The sequence below is a fragment of the Chanos chanos genome, chromosome 10 (genome assembly GCF_902362185.1).
Source record: "Chanos chanos chromosome 10, fChaCha1.1, whole genome shotgun sequence".
NCBI classification, from domain to species: domain Eukaryota; kingdom Metazoa; phylum Chordata; class Actinopteri; order Gonorynchiformes; family Chanidae; genus Chanos; species Chanos chanos.
In genome coordinates, this window is record NC_044504.1 from 25,899,056 (window position 1) to 25,924,648 (window position 25,593).

Genomic DNA, 25,593 nt, shown 5'->3' on the forward strand with positions numbered 1-25,593 from the left:
GATAGATAGATACTCTCTTGGTTTATTAATGTACTTCTTTTGAAATTTCCCCTTGAAATGTATGTGATCTGCTTGCAAGTGGACTCAGAATGCTCCATGAAAAGGCAGTCAAAACTATATCAAGGAGACACAGCATATTCATATATGAGTGATTATTATCTCTGTAATTTGACTTTGTCAGAAACAGCCATGACCTACACCACTGTATCATTTAGCCAATGATGTCTCAGAAACTCAGTCTACTTTTTTTTAAAAAATTACATTTTCATTAATTACATTACATTTTTACACATTTCATCGTCATTATTACATAGTAGTGACAAAAGAAATAAGCAAGTAAATAAATTACAAAATGCAGAGTAATTGGAATTTATTTCTGATCATTTAATTAATTAGCGCTGTGGCTTTGCGTGTCCAAAGTGCCACGCCCAGCTCTTCTACATAAAGCTCACATTAAATAACACACTAAATATAGTGTGCTATTAAATGAGGAGAACAATTCAACATGTCAAATCTGGTCAAAAATCTGCTTAATATACAATACTTTTATTTCTTACCTCACATCCTTTCTCTCTAAACGGCCTTTTCATTCTAAATTAAAGTGAAGACTTTTGCACAATGAGAGAGCTACTGTACAAGCATTTTCCTCTGTTTTATGTGACCAGATAGTCCTCCACATAGTTCACTCCACACGTGTTTCTTTGTCTTGTCATGTTGCACATCCCTGTCAATTTACAATGTCTCTTCATCATCCTCTGGGCCACTGCTGGCCAGTGCAGGCAGGGACTCCTTTAAAAGGATGTCATCCACCTGCTTGGCGCTGTCCTCTGGTTCCTCTGGGATGGAAGGTGGCAGGCTGTCAGCATCTGAGTTACTCAGCACGTATCCAGGCAGGGTTGCATGGGCACTGAAGGCCGGGCCACCAGAACTCCGGTAAACACGGCTGGAGAAGAGAGTGGTGGAGCGTGTGGCTGGTCCGCTGGCAGCTAGCTGAGACTGACTGCTTGTACTGTTATTGAGACCAGTAAGCACAGAACCGTAGCGGTAGCTGCCACACACAACTGGGCCCTTCCAGTCGAAGGCCATATGCCAACGTGTCCATGTCTTTTTAATCTCAGTCTGGACCTGTCGATTGGGAAAGGATGAAAAAAAACATATTGATGTTCACTCACTATAAGAATACACAGGTACTGATGTAATGATTAACATAATCTGCTTTATTAAGTATCAGTTTCTCTGTGTGGAGTTACCGCCTTAAGTGTTATAGGGTAAAAAGTTTGACATAGTTTTAGTACATTTGTTAGGAAATTCTGGGGTTAATAAGTGTGACTTTGTAGACACATTAGTTTGAAGAGTGGAGGGCAAAGCACAATTCAGAACTGTTTCTAAAATTTAAATCGATTTTCAATTGACCGCAAGCAGATTTTCACACCAACTCGAACAGGTGTGAAATGTTAATTAGGGAAGACAATTTTTCTCTGACTCATCTTCAGTACAGCTGGGCATAACTCTGTGAGTTAGTATGTCAGAACATGCTCTAATCCTCTGAATTGCCTTGATGAGCCTGTAAACCTGAATGCCTATCAAAATGAGACAGTAATTAGATCACTTGTGTCATTGTGTAAGTCAAGACAAGTGTTCACAGGGCTACATAGTTAAGGCAAATCACACCTTTATCCGCATCTAGGCAAACATCTGAAGGCTGCAATAATTCTGGACCTGTTCAATATACGGTCTTTCAACACTGAGAGATGATTACACTGACATTACCTCGACTGTATTGCAGAGTTTTTCCATATCAGAGGACACTTGTTCCATCTACAGTGTGGGTATTGCCTTGCGCTCACTATCACAAGGGCATTGTGCTTGTAGTATCATATAGCATGGTGTTCCCCGATGTTTCCAATAAATGCAGAAATAGCACATAATGTGCTTTGCAAATATGTCAAATCATTGTCTTCATAGTTACGCTGAGACAATCCTACATCATAAATATATTTCATTACTAAAGAATTATATAAAATTTGAATAATGTTTGTATGTTATTTTGTTTATATACATTTTTTGTCCATGTATTTTGCACAATATGCGGGAATGGCCTTCAAGAAATACAGAAATCAAATATATATTACATATCTGAAATCACTTTTTGTACTGTCATGACAATAGTATCAAAGATTTGTTTAAATTCCTCTACAGGTGAAACAACACATATTAGATTATGTAAGTCAAAGCCAAGCATACAAGGAGGCCATGGCTCATAAATATATAACCACATTAGTTAGAAATATGCCTGTTATATGCCTTTTTTATAAAGAAATGCAATGTGAATTTGTTTGCTGCTAATCTGTGTACTCACTTCTCCATTGCAATAGCAGTAGATGATAGACACAAAGAAGCCCTAAAATAGAAACAAAAGTATCATATTAAACATAGTGGAGAAGAGCAGATTGCCTTTACCCAGGTAAAGGAACATTATTTGGCCTGACATTTACACTCTATGTTTTGTAGAACAATCATGAGCCTTTTGTGGCTGTATGTGGTGTGATGGTTTATGGGTAATCCCCAGAAATGCTTATTGAATCCTCTCTCTTCCACATTGGCCCTTATAAAGCCTGGAAGTATGTGGGATCCTTAGAATATGGAGCCAGCTTCCTAAACAAGAATTAAATTCAGTCCAGGATTTAACTGAATTTTAAATGGAGTGTCTCCAGTTAAAATTTGGTTTCAACCAGGGTTTTTCACCAAGGATGAGTCTAGCCGAAAATCAGCCTAAAAGGTTTTCATTGCATACATGCTCAGAAGTATCTTGTGATGTTTTCAGTTAATATTTGTTGTCAACAGCTTTGAGAGACGAGAGACTTGGAGCTGAAAATAGTATTTTGCCATATGAATTGATTAACCTTTTACAGTACAGCGACAAATATGACTGACGTCATACATATTTACATGCTCAAACACATGGTGTAATTTCGATGATAAACATGAGCTGAAATGATCCTAAATTATAAAGATTAATGAGGGATATTTGGTAGCAGGGAAGGTGGAAACCAGTTGTCATTACATTGCTCTAATTTTTTTGTGACAGATAGTGTAATATGTGTAATATTTGTGTAACATTCATGGGAATAAAAATAGTGCAGTGTTATACAGAAATACACTAGAATACAATTTAAAGACTACGCTGGTCAAAATCTCAGTTAAATATCTATAAGGTCGAGGCTATAATCTGCAAAAGATCTTTTTAGCTTCTCTACAATACTTCAAGATCTTGTCTTGTATCCAGAATGTTGTGACTAGGACCTTTAAAGGTATCTGAGCTGCAGTGGAGAACATAAAAGTGTTGAGCAGTTACTAGGTGGGTGACTAGGTGAGACTTTATAGTCATGTAATTGTCATCTGTGTGAGTTTAATCACTTTCCCACAAGCAGGCCATATCAAACCTTTATAACACAGCATTTCTTTTTAGCTGAATATTCTATATGCAGTATTCTTTTTGCTAATCAAAAATAGATAAACTACTCTTTGCAGAGACATCAACTGCAAATTCCTGCTAAGCACATGGAAAAACAAAATAAAAAAAAATCTTTATCTGATTTGTGTTGATTAAAGTAAGGTTCTTTTGCACATATCTTGATTTTGTGAGAATCCTGATATGAGAGACCTACAAAAATGTATGGATCCCTTCAAAAGAACACAAATAATAAGCACTGGTCACCTTAGAAAAAAAATGAGTGTATGTTTTTGACAGAAGGTTGGAGTGAGTGACATATTGACATTTTCGTAAAATGTTGTATATTCTTACACTAATGTTACAGGTCATATTTGCCATTGATAAACTTGAGTACTTGAGTCTCTTCCTCCAGGGCTTAACTTTGGCCGACTATTTTTGGCTCTATCTGTTTCTTTACTAGGGGCAGTCTTTAGTTCAGTTTTTGGACAGTCTTCAGGACAAAAATTATGAGTCATGCAGTCTGGAGCAGAACATGTTTCTTGCTGTTAGAAAACCACTCTAGAAAGTTTGCAAGTAATTCCAAGATCCTTTGCCAATTCATACACTGGTGCAAAAGCTTTACAGGGTGTGCTGATTTCACATATGGTGAGACTATAAATTTAAAATTTTGAAACTTAATCTCAAAATTCTTTTTCATAGACCAAATATGCATGATGCTCCTGGCACAATAATATATATATATTTTTTATCATTATTTCCCTTATTCAATTAATTTACTAAATTAAGAAAAAAGTGGATGATGAAGAGTGGAGTTATTTCATCAAGCTCTTAGATAGATCCTTCAAATTGCTAGAATCCAGGAATGAAACCTAACGATCTTCAAATGAAATATCAGAGTCTTGGCAGGACCTGTCAAGTCTACAACATACAAATCAAGTTCTCAAGATAGACCACGAGCCCTGGCCGTCATACATAATAGTACTCAAAGACTTAGGATCTTGTGTAGGATATCATGCCTTCATTTGACATCTCTACAGTCCTCAATCTAATAAGTATATTTTTGTACCTGTAGCCATTTTATTGTCCAGGGTCCTTGGACAATCTTTAAAATTCTACAGAAACCTGAGGTATTTATGTAAGTGTGTATGTATGTATGTTTGTGTGTTTGTATGTGTGTATGTGTGGTGCATGTATGTATCTATGTATGCATGTACATATGAATGTATGTATGTGCATATGTATTTAGTGGACCTAAATTGTGTTTGTGGGGTTGATTCAGCACCAAGACAACAAAACATTGGTAGTTTTAACATGTGGTAGATTAAGCATTCAGTGGACAACGTGAACATGTCCACTAAACAAGACACTCGCCCCCAAGATCACTGCAGAGGTAGGAAAACTCTGAGATCCAACTAATGTACGCAAATTGTTGTGGATTCAAGCGTTAGACAATTGCTTATAATATGAGGTGCAAGTATGATTAATGCTTAAACACTGTTAATTAAAGTCTTTAGCTATATTAACCCCTTATGACAGCAGGAGTCTGTATTTATATCTAAAACCGATATTAGGGCTGTCACAATAATTGCAAGTTACAGACATTAAAGTCATTGTAAAGATGGTATGCAGTAAATAACTAAGATTTTCTTGGCCCCTTTTTTTGTCCAACAATCCTCATTTCACTATGGAAACCTTTTTTGTCCTCCCCAGTGACACATTCACAGAAGCATTCTGAATATTTTCATAGTGTGGAGAGACACTAAAGTAAAATAATCAGCACAGGTTTTTAACAAGTGCGAGGAGCAGAAGGGTTTCACTGAAATATTTATGACAAACAAATGCTCAGTCAACGTTCCCTGCCTTTATATTCGAGGAGACACTTCCCAAAACCTGAAAGGTAATGTCTGAGGCTTTTGTCTGAGGCTATGTTTTTTAATGATCCCTTTATGGTTTTGCACACATTGTAGGGTGAAAATGATATTATCAAATATCAGAACAAATACAAATAGATAAATCTGCTTTTTGGTATAATTTCAGAGCAATTCAGCAGATGTATTCAACGAAATGATGTTTTTCTCTGATGACCTATATGTATGAATTATCATACTTTGTTGCAAACTCCTTCGTCAAAGCCATTGTTGATACATAGATTACAATCTCGGCCTTTGAAAGCTAGGACTGGGAGCTGACTAAACAAATGGGCACTCATTACATAGTCTGGACAAGTTTGCTGCTTCAATGCTATTGCATTTTAGAATTTATATAACTTTCGACAACCACCAGATAAATCCCATTCTTTGTTTTTTGTCACAAGAATCAATTCAAGCAAGCCTCAAATTTGTCTTATGGCAGTCCCAGAAATCTTCCACTGGAACAAACAAAGGATTTACTTTTGGATTGTCACATACTTATTTCCATAGAGAACACCGCCCTGAATGGTCAAACTAATTCAAGTGATTACGTTTGGGTGACAAAATATCTGTTTGATCTAGTTCAAGGCACATTTAGTGAATTTAAACATTAGGGTTTCCATCCACCCAAATATGCTGCTACAGCTCCAGTCTGCCTCACCAAAAGGCTGCGGGGTGCTGTATCTCATCTGAACATGTCAGCCAGATAAAAGGGGGGAGCTGCTGAGCGGGATAATCTCTTAAATTCGTCGGGGGTGTTAGAGCTCTCCACCAACCCCTGTCAATTCACTTTTGGGTGACTCAACACAGAAACCCACAAGGCCCAGCTCCCAGTAAAACGTCTGCTACAGCCAACTGAAACTCAGAAAGGGTTCCAATCACATCAGTTTATTTCATTTAAGTGACAAGGTATTTCCTTGTGTAACTACATAAGGTTCCATCTCTCATTTTTACTGAAAAATAACATGACATCTGATCTACAGAATGACAAACTGAAGAATCAGTTGAGACACATAAAGTATGTCCAAGTAATTTTATCTATTTATCTTCAAGAAATGCATAGCAGACCAAATTGTGTTTCTGTAATGGCTCAGATAATTCAATCCTTTAGATTTTTTCCAGCATTCACTCGGAAGCTAATCTTCTTCCCGGAAACCTAGTTGGAGGGCTATTCCCAATTATATGTCAGTGTGATGTTTCATCTTAGAATGCTTCCTTGCAAGCTCTGCAGCAAGAAAACCAAGAATAGCACTGTGTGTGAAAATTTTGTTTACCTCTGAGTGCATATGCTACACAACACCCACCTTAAAACTGCTTACTTTTCTCACCATTCAGAAAACACTTCAAGTGACTCTACAATGTCTCTGAACATGGATGTGAAAAGATTGTGCACTAACTTTAGACACAGATATGGAATCAGTTGATGATCTTGTGTGGGCACCATGCATGTACAGTTAGAGAGAGCACTCTCCTATTCATACAGTTGATTCACTGTACTGTAGAGATGTCTCTTCTGACCTTTATCTTAAATGCTTAGTTATATTTTTCAGAATGTTATATACTCATGAATGCTGCTGCTGACCAGGCGGGTTCTATATAAAAAAAGAACATATATGAATGCTAGGTCTTTGTTATGCTCAGATCCATGTGATTTCCACCAAAGAAACCATATATTAATTTCTAGGAATAGAGCAGGAATTTATAAACTGTAAGTTTGAACTGTGACCAGAGCAGTTCAGCTAGACAGCCACAGCAACACAGAGACAGTTTAATCTGCACAGACTAATCTACACTTTAATGAAAAAAGATAAACATTTTCTATATCTAGAAGAGTGAAGATTGTGATTCAGTTACATAGGCTTTATTAATAGTCAATAGTCAGGTTAACTGCCATTATATTTAATAATAAAAAGCTTTTAGGGGCACTGTTGTTGCATGGTGGACATCAGATGTATAACTTCATGTATGTGAAATAAACAGAATAATATGGACCATTTCCCCTCTGCATCATTAAAAATGGTGTGCCCTGCATCTTGATATGAGTATTCATACATAGAGGATTTTCAGTCTTAGCTGGACAAAGATGAGACAGTGAATTATGTGGTCAGACACACAAAAAAGAGAGAACCAGCTCTAAAAATGGAATGAGAAAAAAGAAAAAATGTTATCCCTGATGAATAAACTATGTTTAACAAACTGAAGAAATCAGAGATGTACTTCTCCTCTAAAATCCACTGGGATGTGAAATTGGTGTCGTCCTCCTACTGACCACACTGTTAAGGGAATTTCAAACACTCTTCCCTCTGCCACATGTCAATACATTCTGAGTCACTGACAGTCCCCAAAGAAAGGAACAAAGCCACACATAAAATCACATAAAAAGTCACAGCTGTGTACTAACAATAAATAATAAAACACTAAAAACACTGAGCAACTAAGTGAGATAGAACGGCGGACTATGAAACTGTAATTCAATTAATGACAGTCATTTACCCTTTTTGCACGTAACTTGCTATGTTGTGTTAGACAAACAAAGACAAAATGGTGAAACATGAATAAACACAAAGACACCATTTATGGGCTCAAAGCCAGTTTCTAAACATTTTACTGATGCAAAACACTCAGTTCCTCAGTGCTAACAACAATGACATAACTATCGGCAAACACACGTCAGTTAGGGCACCACAAATGACTGCAGGCTGAATTCAGGCATATTTGTTACCCAGAGACAGAATATACTGATGGTTCAAATAAAAAGAAAGACCACTCTGGTAGTTCATAACTGTGATTCCTACTCATGCCCTCTGTGAATGCTATTCTGATATTTTTTCCAGAATGGTCATTTGATTCTCTGTTAGCTCCTGTCACTGACAGTGTTAAATTGTCTCTGTGTTCCTGTCATTAATTCTTATATCAATCACTGGCCAACGGGATTTTTTATACTGTAAATTGGATTATACAAGCTTACTGGTCTATTTCTGTGTATGATATCCATTGTTATCCCCTTGTGAACTAAGAATAATCACAGTCAAGACTGAAATATTTTCCCTTTGCTGTCATACTTTTTAGCTTTTGTACTTTTTGTTGTGAACTGACAAAATAATACACAATTTTTAATGTGAGATGATCCTTCTCTACAAAAGTGGCCTTCTAGTGATTCTCTGAAGTCTCGGATTACTCAAAAGGCATTAAATCCATCCAAAGGAAGTATTGATTATGTACAAACATCATACAGAATTAATACAGGAACGTAAATTTTGTATCTGTTCGCACAATGCAAGAAAACCTTAGAGGAATAATTAACTTCAATAACAATAGCTTAAGTAATTAAACATTTTGGACTGGAATGACATGTACCTGGAAGGAGTTGAAGAAGAGTTCACAGTACATCCTTACTTCCCAACCAAGTCCTTTGAAAGTGTGAGGCATCCCAACAAACACAATGTAGTGAACTCCAAACACAAGCACCAGCACTAGTGTGGACTTGGCCAGCTTCCTGTTTACAAAGGACATTGAGGGAATAGAAGGTAAACCATGTTGTTTATATCTGTAAATCAATACTGATTCAGCATGAGAACATCTAAATGGAACAAAAGTAATTTCTTCTTTATATTATATAACAGCTCAACATTCCCTGTGTAACAAATAAAGCTTTTAACTGCTCTTGCACGTAGACCACGTAGTATGTGAAAATGCAGTACATTACAAAATGTGTTGTCTTTTGGTTAAATGAGGAACTTCCCACACATGACCTTAAGGTATGGTAGATCCTTACAACCTGAGCAAATCTATCCACAATGGCCCACCAGTAAATCTCTCCTACTTATTTCTAAATTAAATCTTACATTTGCCCACCAGATTCTCACTTTCATTATCACTTTAAAACTAGAAAATTAAAAAAGAACGAATATTAACAGAGGAAACATAATAAATGGAGGGGTCAGGTTATACATGTAATTGCACAGGAAGTTGACCTCCTCCATCAATTTCATCTTAATTCAAGTCAGGTTTATTAAATAACTGCCAATAAAAGTAAGCTTAGATAAAAACTCCTGAAGGACTTCCTGAACCCTAAGAAGAGATTCATGAATTTGAGAGCAGGTCATGTTATGTTATTTTCTGTCAAAACAAATCATACTCTGAACACTTGCAACTGCCAGTAGAGCACTAGAGGCTAAGTCCTTTTGATCTTAACACAACACTAGTTTGATTGACGTGTTTGCAAGCCACAGTGTAAATAGTGCGGTGTCACTGGCACCAGCCGTTAGCACTGACACCTGAGACTCACCTTTCTGCAAATTAGCAGGGCATTTAGAACAATGAAAATGACTGCTGTTATTATCTGTGCCGATTTGCATCCCTGGACATTGTGTTTGGGACTGACTGAACTGTACTGAGAATTGCCATGTGTAACCTTGTGTCATCACAGGGTGGAACCTGATAATTATCTCTGTTTTCAGCATGCTGTTTGTTTAGTTATTTCTGAAAACAAAGCTGGATCCAGAAAGGAAAAGGCCTAATGACTCAATCCAATCAGGCCTGTAAACACAAATAATTGCTGGGGAGGATTCTGCCACAAAGACGAGATAAAACAAAATATACATAAACAATATATTATGTATTAATGGATGTATGAGAGGTATTGCTTTCTCTGTTGGGTTCTTTGGCTGTAGACAGTCTTGCATGGAGCAGAAGGTTCAGTCCAGCTTGAACTCTGACACTAACAGATAAAAAAACCTGCCAATTCACTAAAACAAAAGTATCCACAGTTTCTTGCTTTGCTACTCGGTGCAATCTGAGGTATTTTCCTACAACAGTTCAGTAAACAAGGATATGTCTCTAATTGTTCATACCCACCTGTACTGTTTCCTGGTGTCATATCTTCCTGCGTTTGTCTCACGGATCTTTGTTGCAAGCACTCGCACAATGTTCACAAACAGGATGAAGTTCAGCTGAGAAAGAGAAATGTAGAAATCACAGAACTGATATATTGCTTAATTATTATTAATATTTGTTTTTATTACTATTATTATTATTTCACCACTAAATCTGTTGCTAGTGCAAAAACTTCAGGTTTTCAAAACTTGGTAAATATCTTGGAAATTCATGTTTCAGTTTAACATCAAACTACTGTAGTTACCCTGATATAGCTCAAAAACTTTTTTTGTGCATTTTGGCTCACTACACATGTGTGTCATAGACCCATGGTTCTTCATGAGAGAGACAGAAAGAGACAGAGAGAGAGATTTTGTTTTCACGCATTCAGGGGTAAAAATGCACGGAGACAGATGACATGTTGATTGCTGAGTCACATGAAGCAAGAGGCAGTGACTGAGTAAGAAATGCCTAACAAATTTCCTAACAAGCTGGTATTGACGGTAATACAATAAATGTGTTTGGCATCTCATTTGGCATTGGCTGTTATTCAAATGGACGTCCTTCACAATGTATTTGAAATAGAACAAATATTACAAAAAATCATAATGAAAAACACATTAGTGGGGAGCACAAGTGGTTGGTACAGCTGTGGTGCAGCCCAAATGCTTTATTTAAAAGAACAACACTGGATAAATGGCTTTTGTTACATGGGTGCGAAGTAATATGTAAAATGCAAATTCCTTCATGGTGTTGAACTCAAGGTTACCTTGGTGATAGTAATGAGGGTTATGGAAACCTTTATCTCTGGAAACCTTTGTGGTGTGTGGATTTGTTTTCCCAAGCTCTTGTGAGTCAGCTTTTGTTTTCTCAAATATGACACCATGCCAGTACATATACATAGTACAAGAGAACATTCCGTGACGTTTGCATTTTTAATCATTGAGACGAGAGCTCAATCATACATGCACCATGCTTATCAAGCGGTGTGCATATGTTTTCATTGAGTGGGCCATTATAACAGCTTTAGTCACAATGTTGCCTGAGTAAACATTTTAAATAACAACAAAAACCACAATGTTATCATTCAGACCATAAATAAAATAAGTTATATTGGAATACACTAGAATAAAATAGATCTAATCTCTGCATTTCTTGATGTGGAATCTTTTGTGTAATACTTAGGTGGAATCAAATGTAGTTGCGTATTAATCTGAAAAGGTCGGGGCAGTTGGCCATCATTTTGCAGTTGTCATGTGCCTCTTTTTCTGATCAAATGGTGTGGTTCAGTGAGTCCTAAAACTGAGGATCCTCCTGCCTCATCCAAATCCTAAATCCAGCAGTAATTCAGTTTGGCTGTCATTTACAGAGACAGAAATCTTAGGGACATTTTCCTAATGAAGAACCTTAAAAGATACTGATGTTTAGAGTTATCACTGTCATGGAGAACAGCCTTAAAATAACTGTTGCTCAGATTTAGTCTTCTTACACTCACACTCCATAAGAAGAACCTTAAAATAAAAGGTATTGAAGATTAGATTTATTTCACCCTCAGTTTCTGAGAGGTTTCGTTGCTGTTTGTATTAAATTTGTTCTTTTTGTGTTCAGTTTACTCTCAATCCAAACTGTGATGCCAGCTGAACCATGACCCAAAACCCAAGGTCAAACCAAACTGTGAACCATTACACCTCTAGTCAAAATGAATGTGAATTCCTCAGTACCTTCTCCATCATATAGTGAGGCATTGTTTTTAATAATATTTAATATTCTCTTAATGGATATGTGTATTTTTTGTATTTTGAAATTAATCTAAAGGTAAAGCTAGAAATTAGGCACCTGTGGAACACTTGACTCATAATACTGATATCATGAAAAATCACAGCCAATTATAAGTGGACTACATGTCACCAAAAATTGAACCACAATAGTAGTGCATTCGAAATAACGTTTCCTTTCTCCTCATTTCCTGAGAGTCACAATAAACAAAAGTAACCTTTGGCCATGATAGGGTGGTGTATTCTTTTTTTGGTCTGTACTGGATTCTTTGAGGAAACAAAACATGTGTTATTCAATCTTGTAGACAAGTTGCGAGTACTCTTGAGGGTCTCACACGTCTTGAGGGTCTCACACGTCTCCCAATAAACACAGATTCATTCGGTGCTGAACCTATTCCCTACCCAGCTCTCAAAAAGACAGCTACATTCAGTGTTGTAGCACCCCTGCTTCCCCCTGTATAACAACCTTTCCCATCCATTAACAGACGCTCTGTGATAACTTGAAGTAGAACTCCTGTTGGTACTAGAGAAAGCCATAGGCAAAATGCATCCTACTCTACCTCCAACACTCCATAACAGAGACTGATTCAGTTTTGCTTGACCTCCAATGTTCACAAATAGGAATGATTTTGGCTTTATTGTTATTTGAATGCAGAGGGAAACAGACAAAAGAAGAATTTTCTCTGTTTTAGAAGATGTACAGTTCAGACAAAATTTTCATCTTAATGAACATGAGTCAGGAGACAAAACTCGATGCACCCATGTTTCTCTCCTCTCTGCTTACGTAACTTTGAGCAGCTATCATTTGAAAGAGGAAAGAGTGGGTTGTAAAATGAAGCCATTCCAATGACATTTTGGGGATGCTGTTTAAAGATCTGAAAGCTTTGAACTGAATGTGAAACGAGCTCTAAATACTCCACTACACATTGACTTCGCTCTGCAGTCCACAAATAAGTGTTTGCCTCTGTGCAATAACTGCAACAGCAACATCAGATTCCAAAAGAATAGTGACAATTCACCCTTTAACACATAAATGGCAATGTATACTATTCACAGTGATAATCTACTGTTTTGTGTCCTCCATTTTTTACCAAAATTAACATTTTCTTTTCTTTTCTTCTTTTTTTATGATGAAACATCTATACACCTTAAATTCAGAGCATTTTCCCATTTAATTCCAAGAAAGACACAGTTATGAACATATGGCAAGATACTTCCCCTGTATGTTGCTTTTTTTAATCTTCTCTATCATGATGTTTGTCCATTTATAATGCATCTAATGAGCAGCAAAGGAGGAGCACCATTGATGTTCAAGTCCCCTGCTGAGAGTTACTGGACTCTGTGTGCTGAGTGTATTAGAGACTGAATCCTCTCACTGAAGACACATAATTGGGAGATACATAAAAACATGCTCGCTCTCTCTCTCTCTCTCTCTCTCTCTCTCTCTCTTACACACACACACACACACACGTACACACACATACACACACAAGCACACACACACACACACACACACACACACACTCACAGAGAGAGAGAGAGAGAGATAGAGAGAGGGAGAGACATACACACAAAACACAACACTAAAAATGCAGCAATTAGTGTAATGCATTTGTCATTCATGTTTTGATGTGCCACAGTTGCTGTGAGGGCTTTCAACCAAAAGAGTTCCAAAATAAAAGAGAAAGTTGGATGCTAGCGGTTTGGAAACTGAAGTAAAGACTATTTCGGTCTTTGAACACATTTTCAGGCATGCATGCATAGTGAGACAATGCATACTGTGCACATTACCACGTTGCTCCCACTTACCCCTATAGCTGTCAGAATGGGAACCTGGTATATCCATTTTATGTTGCCTGCACTTAACTCCCAACATCTGCCATCAGAGAGAGATACAGTGAGAGAGAAAAAAAGAGGCAGATTAGAAAATAAAAGGGAAACAGTGGAAGGGATAATGAAAAGAGTGGAATAGTGAATAAGGATAAAGAGGCACACATGGTATATGATTAAGGGAGGGGCATAAATAAAAGAGTAGTGAGAGAGAGAGAGAGAGAGAGAGAGAGAGAGAGAGAGAGAGAAGGAAGAGGACAAAGTTTCAGTAAAAGTCATGTACCCTGGAGCTGTTGTAAGATGGTAATGAATTCCCTTTCCATACCCTTATCCCATTAATTGCAGTCACAGGGTGAGGCATATAGTCTTTAGCTCCCCTGAGATCATTTTCATCATGCATCTCTCAGTGCAAGCATTTCCCTTGTGCATTTTACTGCTTATTTGAGTTTGTTTACTCCCATTTGTCTAGGCATACATAATCCAGTTATAAATGTTTACAGTATCATGCGCTACTTGCCAGTGAGGATAATCAAAGGTTTTCATGGTTCTAAAAAGAAATATATTTTGGAAGGGATATTCAACAATGTTATGGGAAGCCACAATCCATCACTGAGAAATGCTATGAGAGCCATGAAACAAAAGACAGTCATACAGTAGCTGGATTGGCATTTCAGTTCATGGAAGTTATAGGGATATGGTTACATGCATAGAAAATTTTTAATGTTAATCAGTTAATATTGTCTATTCAAGTGTGTACACTGCGATGCTTGATGAACAATTCTTGTTAAGTCTGAACCATTATTGCTGTAAACTGTAGCAGGCACAAAAACTGTATTTTATGGATGTGTGTTTAAAAACTGGTTGTAACAGCTTCTTTATTTTGTATTTCTAAGATTAAAAAAAGTTTTAATGGTGCTGGATCTATTCTAAGCAGGGAGCTAAGAAATAGATTATAATTACACATCTGATAATGGCAGTAAATGACATGTTTGTACTAATTTGTTTTTCAGAGTGAACTTGCATGAGTGGTGGTCAGTAAATGACACACATGGATAATGTGTCACTCTGGTTGTGAATTCATCCCTCTTTCTTTGAATTCTAGCCCACCTACAATCTACTCAGGGTTGAAGCTGATGTAAGCTGAAGTATTTTATGTTGTATTTATTGTTTATTTATTATTGTTTATCTGATGTTGTGTGGACACTGTTGAGTGTATAACAGATTGCCCCTTAGGAATAATAAAGATATCTTTGATCCTTGAAGCTGGTAAACTTTCTGTGTATTAATGTGTAGTGTTAAATATTGCCATTTTAACATGTTTGACCATGCACAGATCGTGAATACGATAACCTGATATATAATTGACTTAACCTGGCTACATCTTAATTGTTTCCTTGTAGTTTTAGGATCTTTTTTAGGTGTAAAAAACAAAGCAAAGCTTCATCATGGATGGTATTATTGTTTTCATGTACAAATAGTATGTATTTTCACAGGGTAGAGTCAGTTACAAATTATGCAAAAATGGAGAGACAATTAATCCTTTTATAAGTGAATATGTTTAACGTGTGAATGTCCCATGCTGCCTTTGACTTAACAATGTGATGATTACAGGATTACCATATTATAGGGTTGCTATATGCATATCCATATCTCATGCCTTTTGTACAGTTTTATTCAAAGAGAACATAATCTCTTAAATTAATGTGATTCATACTAATCCATAATAAAAAAGAAAAAAGCATGGCATTTCTATACCACGTACAAAACTCATAGTGGGCAAAAATTTTAGCTTACATAGATTGTTTTTGTGCAAATTCAGTGGTGATGAAATGGTGATGAAACATTTTTCCTCCTCCTGAAAAACTGCCTTTGTGGAAGTTTTCACCCCACAGTACCAACATGAGGACTCCAGAGCGTGGAGACACTGGCTTCTGTAAAAATGGCAGATGCGAGCCCTGTTCTATGAGCACATTTGCATATTACAGCACTGGCCTACAGGAATACTAGTATATGGGAACATTTCACACTTCGGCACACTAGTTTCTAGGTTGTCTTGTCGTCATTATACATTATACATTATACATATAGTCATTATACAAGAGGAGGACAGTCTAACAATGTTAAGATAACAACTGGAGAGCTACCTAAAAACCAATAAAAAAAAATTACTCAGAGGTTAGATACTCTCTGTCAGAGAAATACTGTTATATTCTGTAACTGAACAAAAATCCTTAGTGTAGTGGCATTTTCAAACCCTCTTGGTCTAATGACTATATGAAACAGACTCATGAATGAAAGAAACATGAATAACCAAAGCATTTTGTTTTTAGCAAAATTATTCGTTGGCACATGTAATCTATTAACTGAAAAGCAGACTGAAATTAAATCTTATGGAAAACAAGAAAAACATCTCTATCATTAGAGGAATTAAATTCTGTAACAGTTAAAATCTGCAACATCTCTCAATAAGTCAGTCACAAACAAAACATAAAAAAATCCCTCATGATCCGCAATGAAGTCTAGCCATTGGCAAACTTGGAGTAAATTATTTCTTTGGACACATTTTTTCATAATAGATTTGGACCACATTTGTATGGACTTATGCTGAACTTGTTAAACAACAAGTTTTTTGTGGTTCTTGGTTGCCTGTAATGTTTTGTGAAACACGTGAAACATGTTTCTTTTCCTTTTTTTAAATTGTGGAAACACTTTCTTTTAATTATTCTTTTTTTGACATCTTTTATTTTTAGAGTTAATTCTACATTGTGACCATAACCCTACACCGTTGAGCCTGTTGAATACATGTATATACATAAGTTGAAATGTAAAGCAGTGACAGCTCCAGAGAATAATGAAGCTATGAATTTGATGCTTTTTCTAATTTTCCTCCTTGTCCTATAGGCTGGCACATCTACAATTAGCATTTGTGCTAAATCAGCTAAAAGATTAAAGTAAGGGCCCAGTGAGTAGCAACGGACTACTACACATGAGACCATCTTTCTCTTGCTTTTCACAGGCTATGCCAGGTCAGTCCACACCAATTTTGTTTTGGTTTACAAAATGCGAATGGTCAGATCTAATCAAAAATTTGGAATTGCCGACAGTGTAACAAAGGTATTCACTGAGATTACTGATTAAAAATTGCCTTTATACCTTGTCCAAAAAAGTTAATTCCAGTTAGCGTGGGTGTAATAAGATAACTGCTCCAGGAGCAAAAAAAACTAAATGAGAATTCAATGAAATGAGGAATGCTTTCTGTGTAAACTGAATGAGTATCTTCATAATAAGTTGTCATTTTCTAGGCATTTCAACTTATTCATTAAATACTGTGAGAAAATTATAACCACGCACAAAGAAACAAAACTTTTTAGTAATAAGACCAGAAATGGCTGAGGAATTACATCCCATCTCCCTACATTTGTTGTCACAAGGACACAAACCAGTCAACGCTTACACGTTTTAGAAGATTACTGAACTGATTTTACTGATTCAAATTATTATGATTATGATTATTTATTTGTCTTAATTTTTTTTAGTTATCCATTTCTGGGTTCAATACACCTTTACTTACTGAGCCCGCTTTCTGGAGACCACTATCCTAAGTAATCCAAAATATCTGAGATACAAACAGATTGTACTGATTCCAGCTATAATCTATTGACATTTGCACAAAGACTTGTGTCACAGAGCATCGTAACCCCATCTGATACTGAGTGTTCTATTTCTGCAATGCTGCTATGGGCAGAAGTCGTCCATGCGTTCCAGTCTAGAACAAGCACTCTTCATGTAAGTGCAAATCTCAAACGCTATAAGATAAGTATTAAATAGATTATATCAAATCTTGCAAGGTTGATATTGATCCAATACATATATTCAGAGAGGTCTTTGAGCATGCTTAGTTAGGCATGTATCTCACCTTGCATCTGCCAGTGTTGCCCTGACAACTGCCCAAGCTGCCACAAAGAGAGCAGGGACACCTAAAATTAGACATAGGAAAAAGGGGGGGAAGTCAGAAATTGTTTTTTTGTAATGAAACACTGATGTTTCTCCATATAATTTATCATGTTTGCGTGACTGAGTAAAAAGGTACGTAAGTCTGCTGAGAAATCACATATAGACAAGAACATAAAAAAAGAAAAAAGAAACAGCTCAAGACACTGCTCCAGGGGGTTAACCCAGCTGTTGACCACCACCTGGAACTTCTAGAGGCAGTGCAGCAGGGAAGGATGTGACCCTCATGAAAAATCACCTGCACCCCATCCACACTGTACTTATCATTCAGCAGAAGATGTTTTAGCTATAATCACATCCTCCCAACCTGCCACCAACTGCCAACAAAATCTTTTCTCCAAACAGCCATCAAGCTATGATACAATATCCAAACATAACAGGTGTGAGTTACAGGTATATGCTCTCAAAGTTAGGTGTATACTCTGAAAGATTTAATGTTTTCATTTTTCTTTTTTTTTTTGCTTTACGAGCTGATGTGTGATAATATTTTGCCTGGGGATCAATAGAGTATAACTTATTTTGTTGTTTATTGAAGTACTGTAGTTTTTCCATGTAAGCAAGCGTACGTTTTCACTACGTAGAATAGTTGCCCTTTATCACCAGTAAATCCATTGGCTGTTTAATCCTTTCTCTCATCATCCCTAGAATTAGCCTTTACACTCATCATCACAGCAGGTACCACAGGAACCATCTGTGATTGTGATGATTACACACTCTTTCTCTGTGCCATTTTGAACAAAATCACAAACCTGTTAAGGTGATTGAGGAGATGGGATTTGATTTACCATGTAAAAAAAAGATCATGGATGAAATCTGTCAATGTACACCCACAATCAAAAAAGAAAAAATGTTGTTTAGATGTATTCAGTTTGCAAGTTGTGGGCATGTTCCAATACACAACCAGTAGACAACAAACATATAACAAGCAGTAAACTTTTGATGCTGATGTTTTCTTTATAAACCATGTGTGCACTTCCATAGTTGTGCAGTAAAAGGTTTGCAGCAGTGGTAGAAAACCTTCCTTCTGGAAAGCCACAGGGGATTCAGACTCTTGCTCCAATCCTACATCAACTAATCAAGATTTGTATAACCAATCAATACCCTTAGCTGTTTCTGAATATTAGATTCATGTTAGGTTTGATTTAAAAAATCCTGTAGAATGTAAGCTGTCCAAGAAGAGGACTGTGCACCCCAAATCCACAGTGACAAATGAGCAAAGGGAAGAACTGGAAGCCGACTCTATAGTTCTAAAGCTATATGGGTCGCTCGAGGAGTTTTGGAAGTGTCTCGATTCAAAAAGATGGAAAAGAGACAGACAGATCATTATGGTCCAGCTCCAGTAAGAAAAAGAAAAATTTGACCTTTCATTAAAGTGTTTGAAATTCAAGACGCTAGAGAACTATGACCCAGAAGGCTGGACATCTCCCCTGACTTGAGCCTTTTTCTCAACTCTTTAACACTGACTTTGCTGGACAATCAATAGCAATTTATGTTGCACCGAACTAATTTAACTATAACTAAAGCTTTCCTTCAGCTGAAAAAATGGATGACTAAGTAAACACTTTTACCCTTTTCTATTTACGTCGGGCTCACTCAGCTCAGCAAGAGTGCATCCTCGTGTAGGCCTATCTCATTTTGCAGATGGGAGGGAAATTCTCATGTTAATCAAATGCTCTGATGCAAATGGCTTTTTCATTATTACTTTACATGAGTCTTGACTTGTGTACATTTTCCCTTCGTGTATGTAATTACACAGTTGAGAGGCACATAACTTCATTGTGCTATCCCTGGTACTCTATATCAGAGTGTGTGTGCTCTGATGGCACAGTGCCAGTGATCATCAGAGTGGTGAAACAAAGCATCTAAAGCCCAAAGCCACGTTAAAGAACATCTGCAAGAATACAGCAAGCTCCTCAGCTGTATAACATTTCAAAGAAGAATCTCCACTTCAAAGGTGCATCTATCTTTGCTGTGCCAGGAAAAGCACATCAAATGGGGTAAACAGTACATAAAGAAAGAACACTTCAAGTTGAGCTCTTTGAAAGAGACAGGACGTACGTATAATAACAAATAGTCTGGCTATGTCAGTAATGTCATCCTGCAAAGATCATATAGAAAAGGTAAGGAAGTCCTTTATGTTTAAGAGAGGGCACACTTCATGGACAATTTGAAGAAGCACTTGAAAGTGTTAGGCTTTGTATTCTCTGCTGAGAGAAAGAAAGAGAAAGAAAGGAAAGTATCAGAGAGAGGAAGAGAAGGAAAAATATCAAGTACCTAAGCTATGAAGACATAGGTAAGTGTTTTGAGAAAACCCTATGTTCTGAACTCATTTTATGTACAATTTCAGATGCACTTTGATGTGTGTGTACATACATACACAACAGAAAATCAAGGGGTTAGTTCCAAAAATCACATTTATAAACATCTATTACAGCTAAGCCTACACTCCCTTAAGAGTGAATTTCACCTTGAGGCTACTGATTGTGGGATATGTCTCTGACACTTGCTATGCTTCACAGAAGGAAGGCTCTGCTTCCTTGTTTACAAAGCACTGATTTGATGACTTCTGACTCAGGTATAAATATTGAGCACTATATCTCTGCATGAAACAAATATTGAGCACATTTCTCTGCATGTGATTCTCTCACAAATGCTTATTATTAAAGTCCTGAAACAAAACTGAACAGTATGAAGAACATTTCCTCTCTCAGGTCTGCCTGTTATCAAACCAAATTCAAAATATCATTCAGTATTCAATACATCCCTCAGCTCTCTCTGATTTGCACTCATTTGATTAAGTCTGCTCACACTGCAGTCTGACAGAGGGTCCACTGGGAGAGGATTCTGAAGCAGCCACCAGGTTTGGAACAAGCTTAGTATCAGTGCTAAAAAGTCTCCTGTTTCCACAAGTGCAGTGAGTTTATTGGTCCTGATTTAGCCACATGAAATATGACAATGTGGAGCGAAAGAGCATGAGGACTAACTTAAAGAAGACAGCCTTTTCAGCCACTCATCCTATTTCCTCCCATCCCACCAGTAGGAAGAGCCAGTTAATCAAAGCCTTGATGTGGTTAGCTAGGTATGATGGCAGGGCAATAGAGGAGGTATGTGAAAAGAATAGCGAGATGATCTGTGTCAAGTGGGCCGAGACTTTCAACAAATTAAGCAGTCAGCGTCTGGTCAGCGTCTTCTATAAAGTCCTTATTTTCACTTTACATTTCAAATAGATGTACAGAAATTACAACACAAATAGTGCCTAATGTCCATTTTCATTTTAAAGGTAATATCAAACACTTACTAACTTATGGATAAGATAACAGTGTTTAGATGATGAATAGATGCCCTAGATTTATTTGCATAATTTCGAAGCATTGCTGACTTGTGGATTTTCATGTATCATATATCTGCATATAATAAGGCATTTTAGGAAAATTAATGTAACTTAAATCATTACACTGGCAAAAACATGAAATACACTAAAACAGAAGGAATGTTAGAATGTCATCTAAACTATACCCTGTCTAGTTTACAAATGAACCTGTCACTGAAGGCAGACTATTTTCTCAAGGCAAATGTTTGAAGCATATTGCTTTTCTTCCATACTCACCCCATCCTATCAATGTGAAGCCCCACAGGTACTTGCTGTCAGAGAGGAATGCCATGAAGATAAGACTGTGGAGGTACAAGCCCTCAACCAGGATCCAGTAGTAGTTTGTTGCCAGGAAATAAATGAACAGCAAAACAGTCACCTTACATCCTATCTGCCAAAGGGAAAAAGAACACAACAACCACATTTCACTTATAACCAATAGTTGCTATTTAAATGGAATGAAACCACTACCTTCTATGTGGTTAGATCACAAAATGAAGGCTGAAACACACAATTTCTTGTCCCAGTGGGTGGTTGACAGGAGGGCCTCTTCCACCTTTAAGAAATGTTTCTCATAGACTACGTGTTGTCCACTTTAGACATAAAACAAGGAAAGGGAGAAAAAATCAATCGAAAGTTGTCACTGAGGCTTGGGAAAAGTGGGTGAGAGTAGCCCCACAACAGAAAAAAAGAAAAAAAGAAAAAAAAAGAAACTATTTTCAAAATGTTGCAAGCTATCTTAAATATTAACCTAATATTCACAACTTTGATCTTGCAGCTCTTCATAAAAACAAACCAGTTAAACTAGAAAAGTACCATTTCATGGTATACTGATTAAATTGAGTGTGAAGACAAACAGTGTATGCTCATGAGTAAGCTCATGAGGAGATCACACAGGAATAGAGATGAGTATACCTTAAAAAAGCTGGATTTTATAATTGCCCAGAATCACTAAAGCAATAGTAGTATACTAGTATTTAATGGTCCAGAAACAATCATTTACTTATTTATGTATTATTTTTTGTCTTGTGAGCTGAAGAATATTTTGGTTCACACGCGCACACACACACACACACACACACACACACATACATACATACATATATATATATATATATATATATATATATACACACACACACACACACACACACCCTCTAATATGCAGCCTCATATTAGGGGGTAAAGTTAATCGTTGAATCCTGTTTAATATTTTCATAAAACAGTGCTAGTTTTAACACTTTACTTATTCTTTGAAGGATTGGTTGAATGATTAACTGAGTGCCTGACAGCTTAGACTACTGATTGAGAAAGCCGCCATTAATGTTTATGGATAAATGGATTTTATGACTCACTCTGTGTGAAACATGTCCTGGGAAAATGACAGAGATTTATATGATGAATAAAAGTAATATTAGGATCACTGATATCTTTGAGCCTTTGTACTGTCGTGTGCAGCTGAGCTGACTTTTAATGGAGTAATTATCTGCATACCTTGACAGGTCCCCGCACTTAATCAATACACAATATTCTGGCCAGTGAACTGAAATGAAAGGAGTTTAATGTGTCTAATGTTTGACATTAAACGGTTATAAAACAGCACTTAGATATTCATTACTTGTTCATATCTAAAATATATTCAGATTATTATGCAAAAAAACTGTAAAGAGAAGAACTTTTTTTTTCTTCTGCTTCTCCTTTCTAGATTACCATGTGTCTTATTGAATTTAGTAAAGTATGCTGAAGATGTATGCGTTCATAATAATCAAATAGTATACTGCAACTCAATTTCTTTTTTCACAAAATGCTTCACTTTAAGGCTTTTGGCTGTGTAACCACAACTACAAGCAATTTTGTTCATCATAGATCATAAAATGTCAATCATACAAGTCATCCTTTATGATATTTCTGAGAGAGCACAGCCTCAACACTGGTCATCGGGAAGAAAGACATTCTCTGTCAGGAGTTCCAGGTGATATTTCAGAACTGTGATTCTACACAGTACCAGGTCTAAGTGAGATGATGACATTGCAGTAAAACGTCTCAGACTGTTAATGGGGTTGAATCTGGTGAATGGATGATGGGGGGTGCTGTGGTACTGAAGGGTGAAACTTTCAAAATATTACCTTGAGATTCTAGAATAAAAGCTCTGAGATGGCACAGAAGTCATGTTTCCCTTACAATCATCTCCATTACAAAGGACAGCAATGTAGTTTATAACTAAGAAAAATATCCCCATAAAAGTGGACATTTACCTAAGATTTTTTACAAGGTGTATAGTGGTCTAATCTACAGAGTTTAAATTCTTAATAGACTTTATTCTTTTTCTTAATTTTGTTTAAAAACTACATAAATATGTAATTGCAAGTATGAAAACTCACTAATCTATTTTCTGGAAATGGTCTGCTTAAATTCTTAGGAAGTAGGCAACTAAGTAAGGACAATTACATCACTTTGTCATGACTTAATAGTTATTACATAACAAGAGTGTTTCTGAGTAATTTAGCTATATTGCCATTTCTTTAACTGACTTACATAAATGGCTAATTCACTTGCCCAAGGCTTGCTCATTCTTTCTAAATAAAACAGATCTCATAATGTATTGTAATAATTTGTCTTGACATGTGCTGGGCAGTCAGTGAACAACTGTTTTGTGAATGTGGTTGATATTGCCTTAGGGAATTCTTTTTCCCTGTCAGGATAATTTATTGAATTCTTGCTCTGTAACCTTTACTGTTTATTTCAGTTGTTGGATTATCAGAAGCTTATAACAGTACTGAGAGGTAACAGAGGAGAGGTTCAAATTATGTGGGCACAAAAGAGAGCGAACAATTGCACTTTGTATTCTTAAATACGACCACTATTTTCATTGATCCAAACATAGAACTGGCATCTGAAGTGACCAAACTTAATTAACATGCAATGAGAAATAAATGCCTTTATAACATGAGGCCTAGAGGCTAACATGTGTCTTGTGATTTTGTGACCACATGCCAACTGATAACTGGGTGTAGATTTATGAACTATGTCAGTAAACACTCAGATGAGATGAGAGTAAATTTATCTTCTGCGTAACACATTTCAAACACGCTTTTCACTTTTTTTAAAAAAAGGAAGAGTTTAACTTGGACTGTCAGTAGTCTCAAAGCCTGTGGCTTTCTTAGGAATGATCAAGCACTGGGAGTCAGCAAGGCACTGATTATGTTGTCTGGCTTCTGTTTCTGTGTCCTTAGGGAATTCTCTCTTGCTTTGTATCATTCTTATTCTCTTGTTATTTTTTTCACCTCTCCCTTCTGCCCTGCTTTTCTGTGCTGAGTTAGTACTTGGTGAGACCTAAAGCTCTCCTTTCATTGTACCTCTTCAAAGAGGAATAAAAAATAAAATACAAAACTTTAGAGCTCTCATTCAATCACCTTTTATCATCAGAAACCCTTACCTGAAAGGCAGATTAAGCTAGTCCAAGACAGATGACACTAAAGGGCACATTCCAGTTTAAGCTGTGACTGGGATTCTTTCACTTCTTTAAACTGCTAACAACCTTGATTCTAATTCAACAACCAACTGAAAACCTCTCGATGGTGCTAGTAAATGTTTTACACTTTGAATTCAGGCACTATATCTGATTGTTCAAATGGGCAGTGGCGGTTCTAGCTTGTATGGCACCCTGGGCAAACCCCTGCTTCAGCCCACCCCAACAACAACAACAACAACAACAACAACAACAACAACAACAAAGCACCATTCTGCACTAACTGTAATTTTTATTCAGACAGTTTTGCACAAACCAGAAAAATGCAGCAATATGTCTATTCACGGCATTATATATAAATTGTGGTTTATTTGGTAGCATTTTGTAGTGTGACTAATTTTATCAATTCCATTAGTACTGTACAGAGTTAAAGGTGTGCTATTTGATAGATTCCTCCACACCCCTACTTCAAGCTTCCAGTGGGGAAACCTGAGGTCAACCCACCCCTGCCTCCCTCCCCATCTCATACTTCTGAGTGGGAGACCTTTCCAGGCAGTAGCCTGCCTAACTCACAAACGACAATCAGGGCGCCCACTCGGACAAGGTTAATTGACCCACATGCTGACATGATACCATTGACATAACATGCAAATGAGCGATAGAAAACCGACTGCGCAAATGTCACCATTCCGAATTGTTTTGCGCGGGCGCCCTATGCTACCCCCGGCACGATGCCACTCTGGGTGGCTGCCCATGTTGCCCATACCTAAATCCACCACTGCAAATGGGAAATAACATGAAATTACATTTAAATAGGCACCTAAGTGAACATTTATCTTTTATCAGTTAAGCATCTAAGTGATAAAGGATAAACATTCAGAGAAGAAGAAATTTGGCAC

At 36.8% G+C, this 25,593-nt stretch overlaps 1 protein-coding gene across 1 annotated transcript in view; it reads right to left on the reverse strand.

Annotated features, from left to right (window-relative positions):
- Positions 1 to 732: 732 nt before the first annotated feature.
- pth2ra (parathyroid hormone 2 receptor a) overlaps positions 733 to 25,593 on the reverse strand; it is a 44,886-nt gene continuing 20,025 nt past the window's right edge. Inside the window, exons 7-13 of the mRNA XM_030787533.1 lie at positions 21,463 to 21,616; positions 17,761 to 17,821; positions 13,824 to 13,890; positions 10,222 to 10,316; positions 8,722 to 8,860; positions 2,360 to 2,401; positions 733 to 1,125 (exon numbers count right to left, since the gene is read on the reverse strand). Coding sequence (XP_030643393.1) covers positions 733 to 1,125; positions 2,360 to 2,401; positions 8,722 to 8,860; positions 10,222 to 10,316; positions 13,824 to 13,890; positions 17,761 to 17,821; positions 21,463 to 21,616 — 951 coding nt within the window. The remainder of the gene's footprint in view (positions 1,126 to 2,359; positions 2,402 to 8,721; positions 8,861 to 10,221; positions 10,317 to 13,823; positions 13,891 to 17,760; positions 17,822 to 21,462; positions 21,617 to 25,593) is intronic.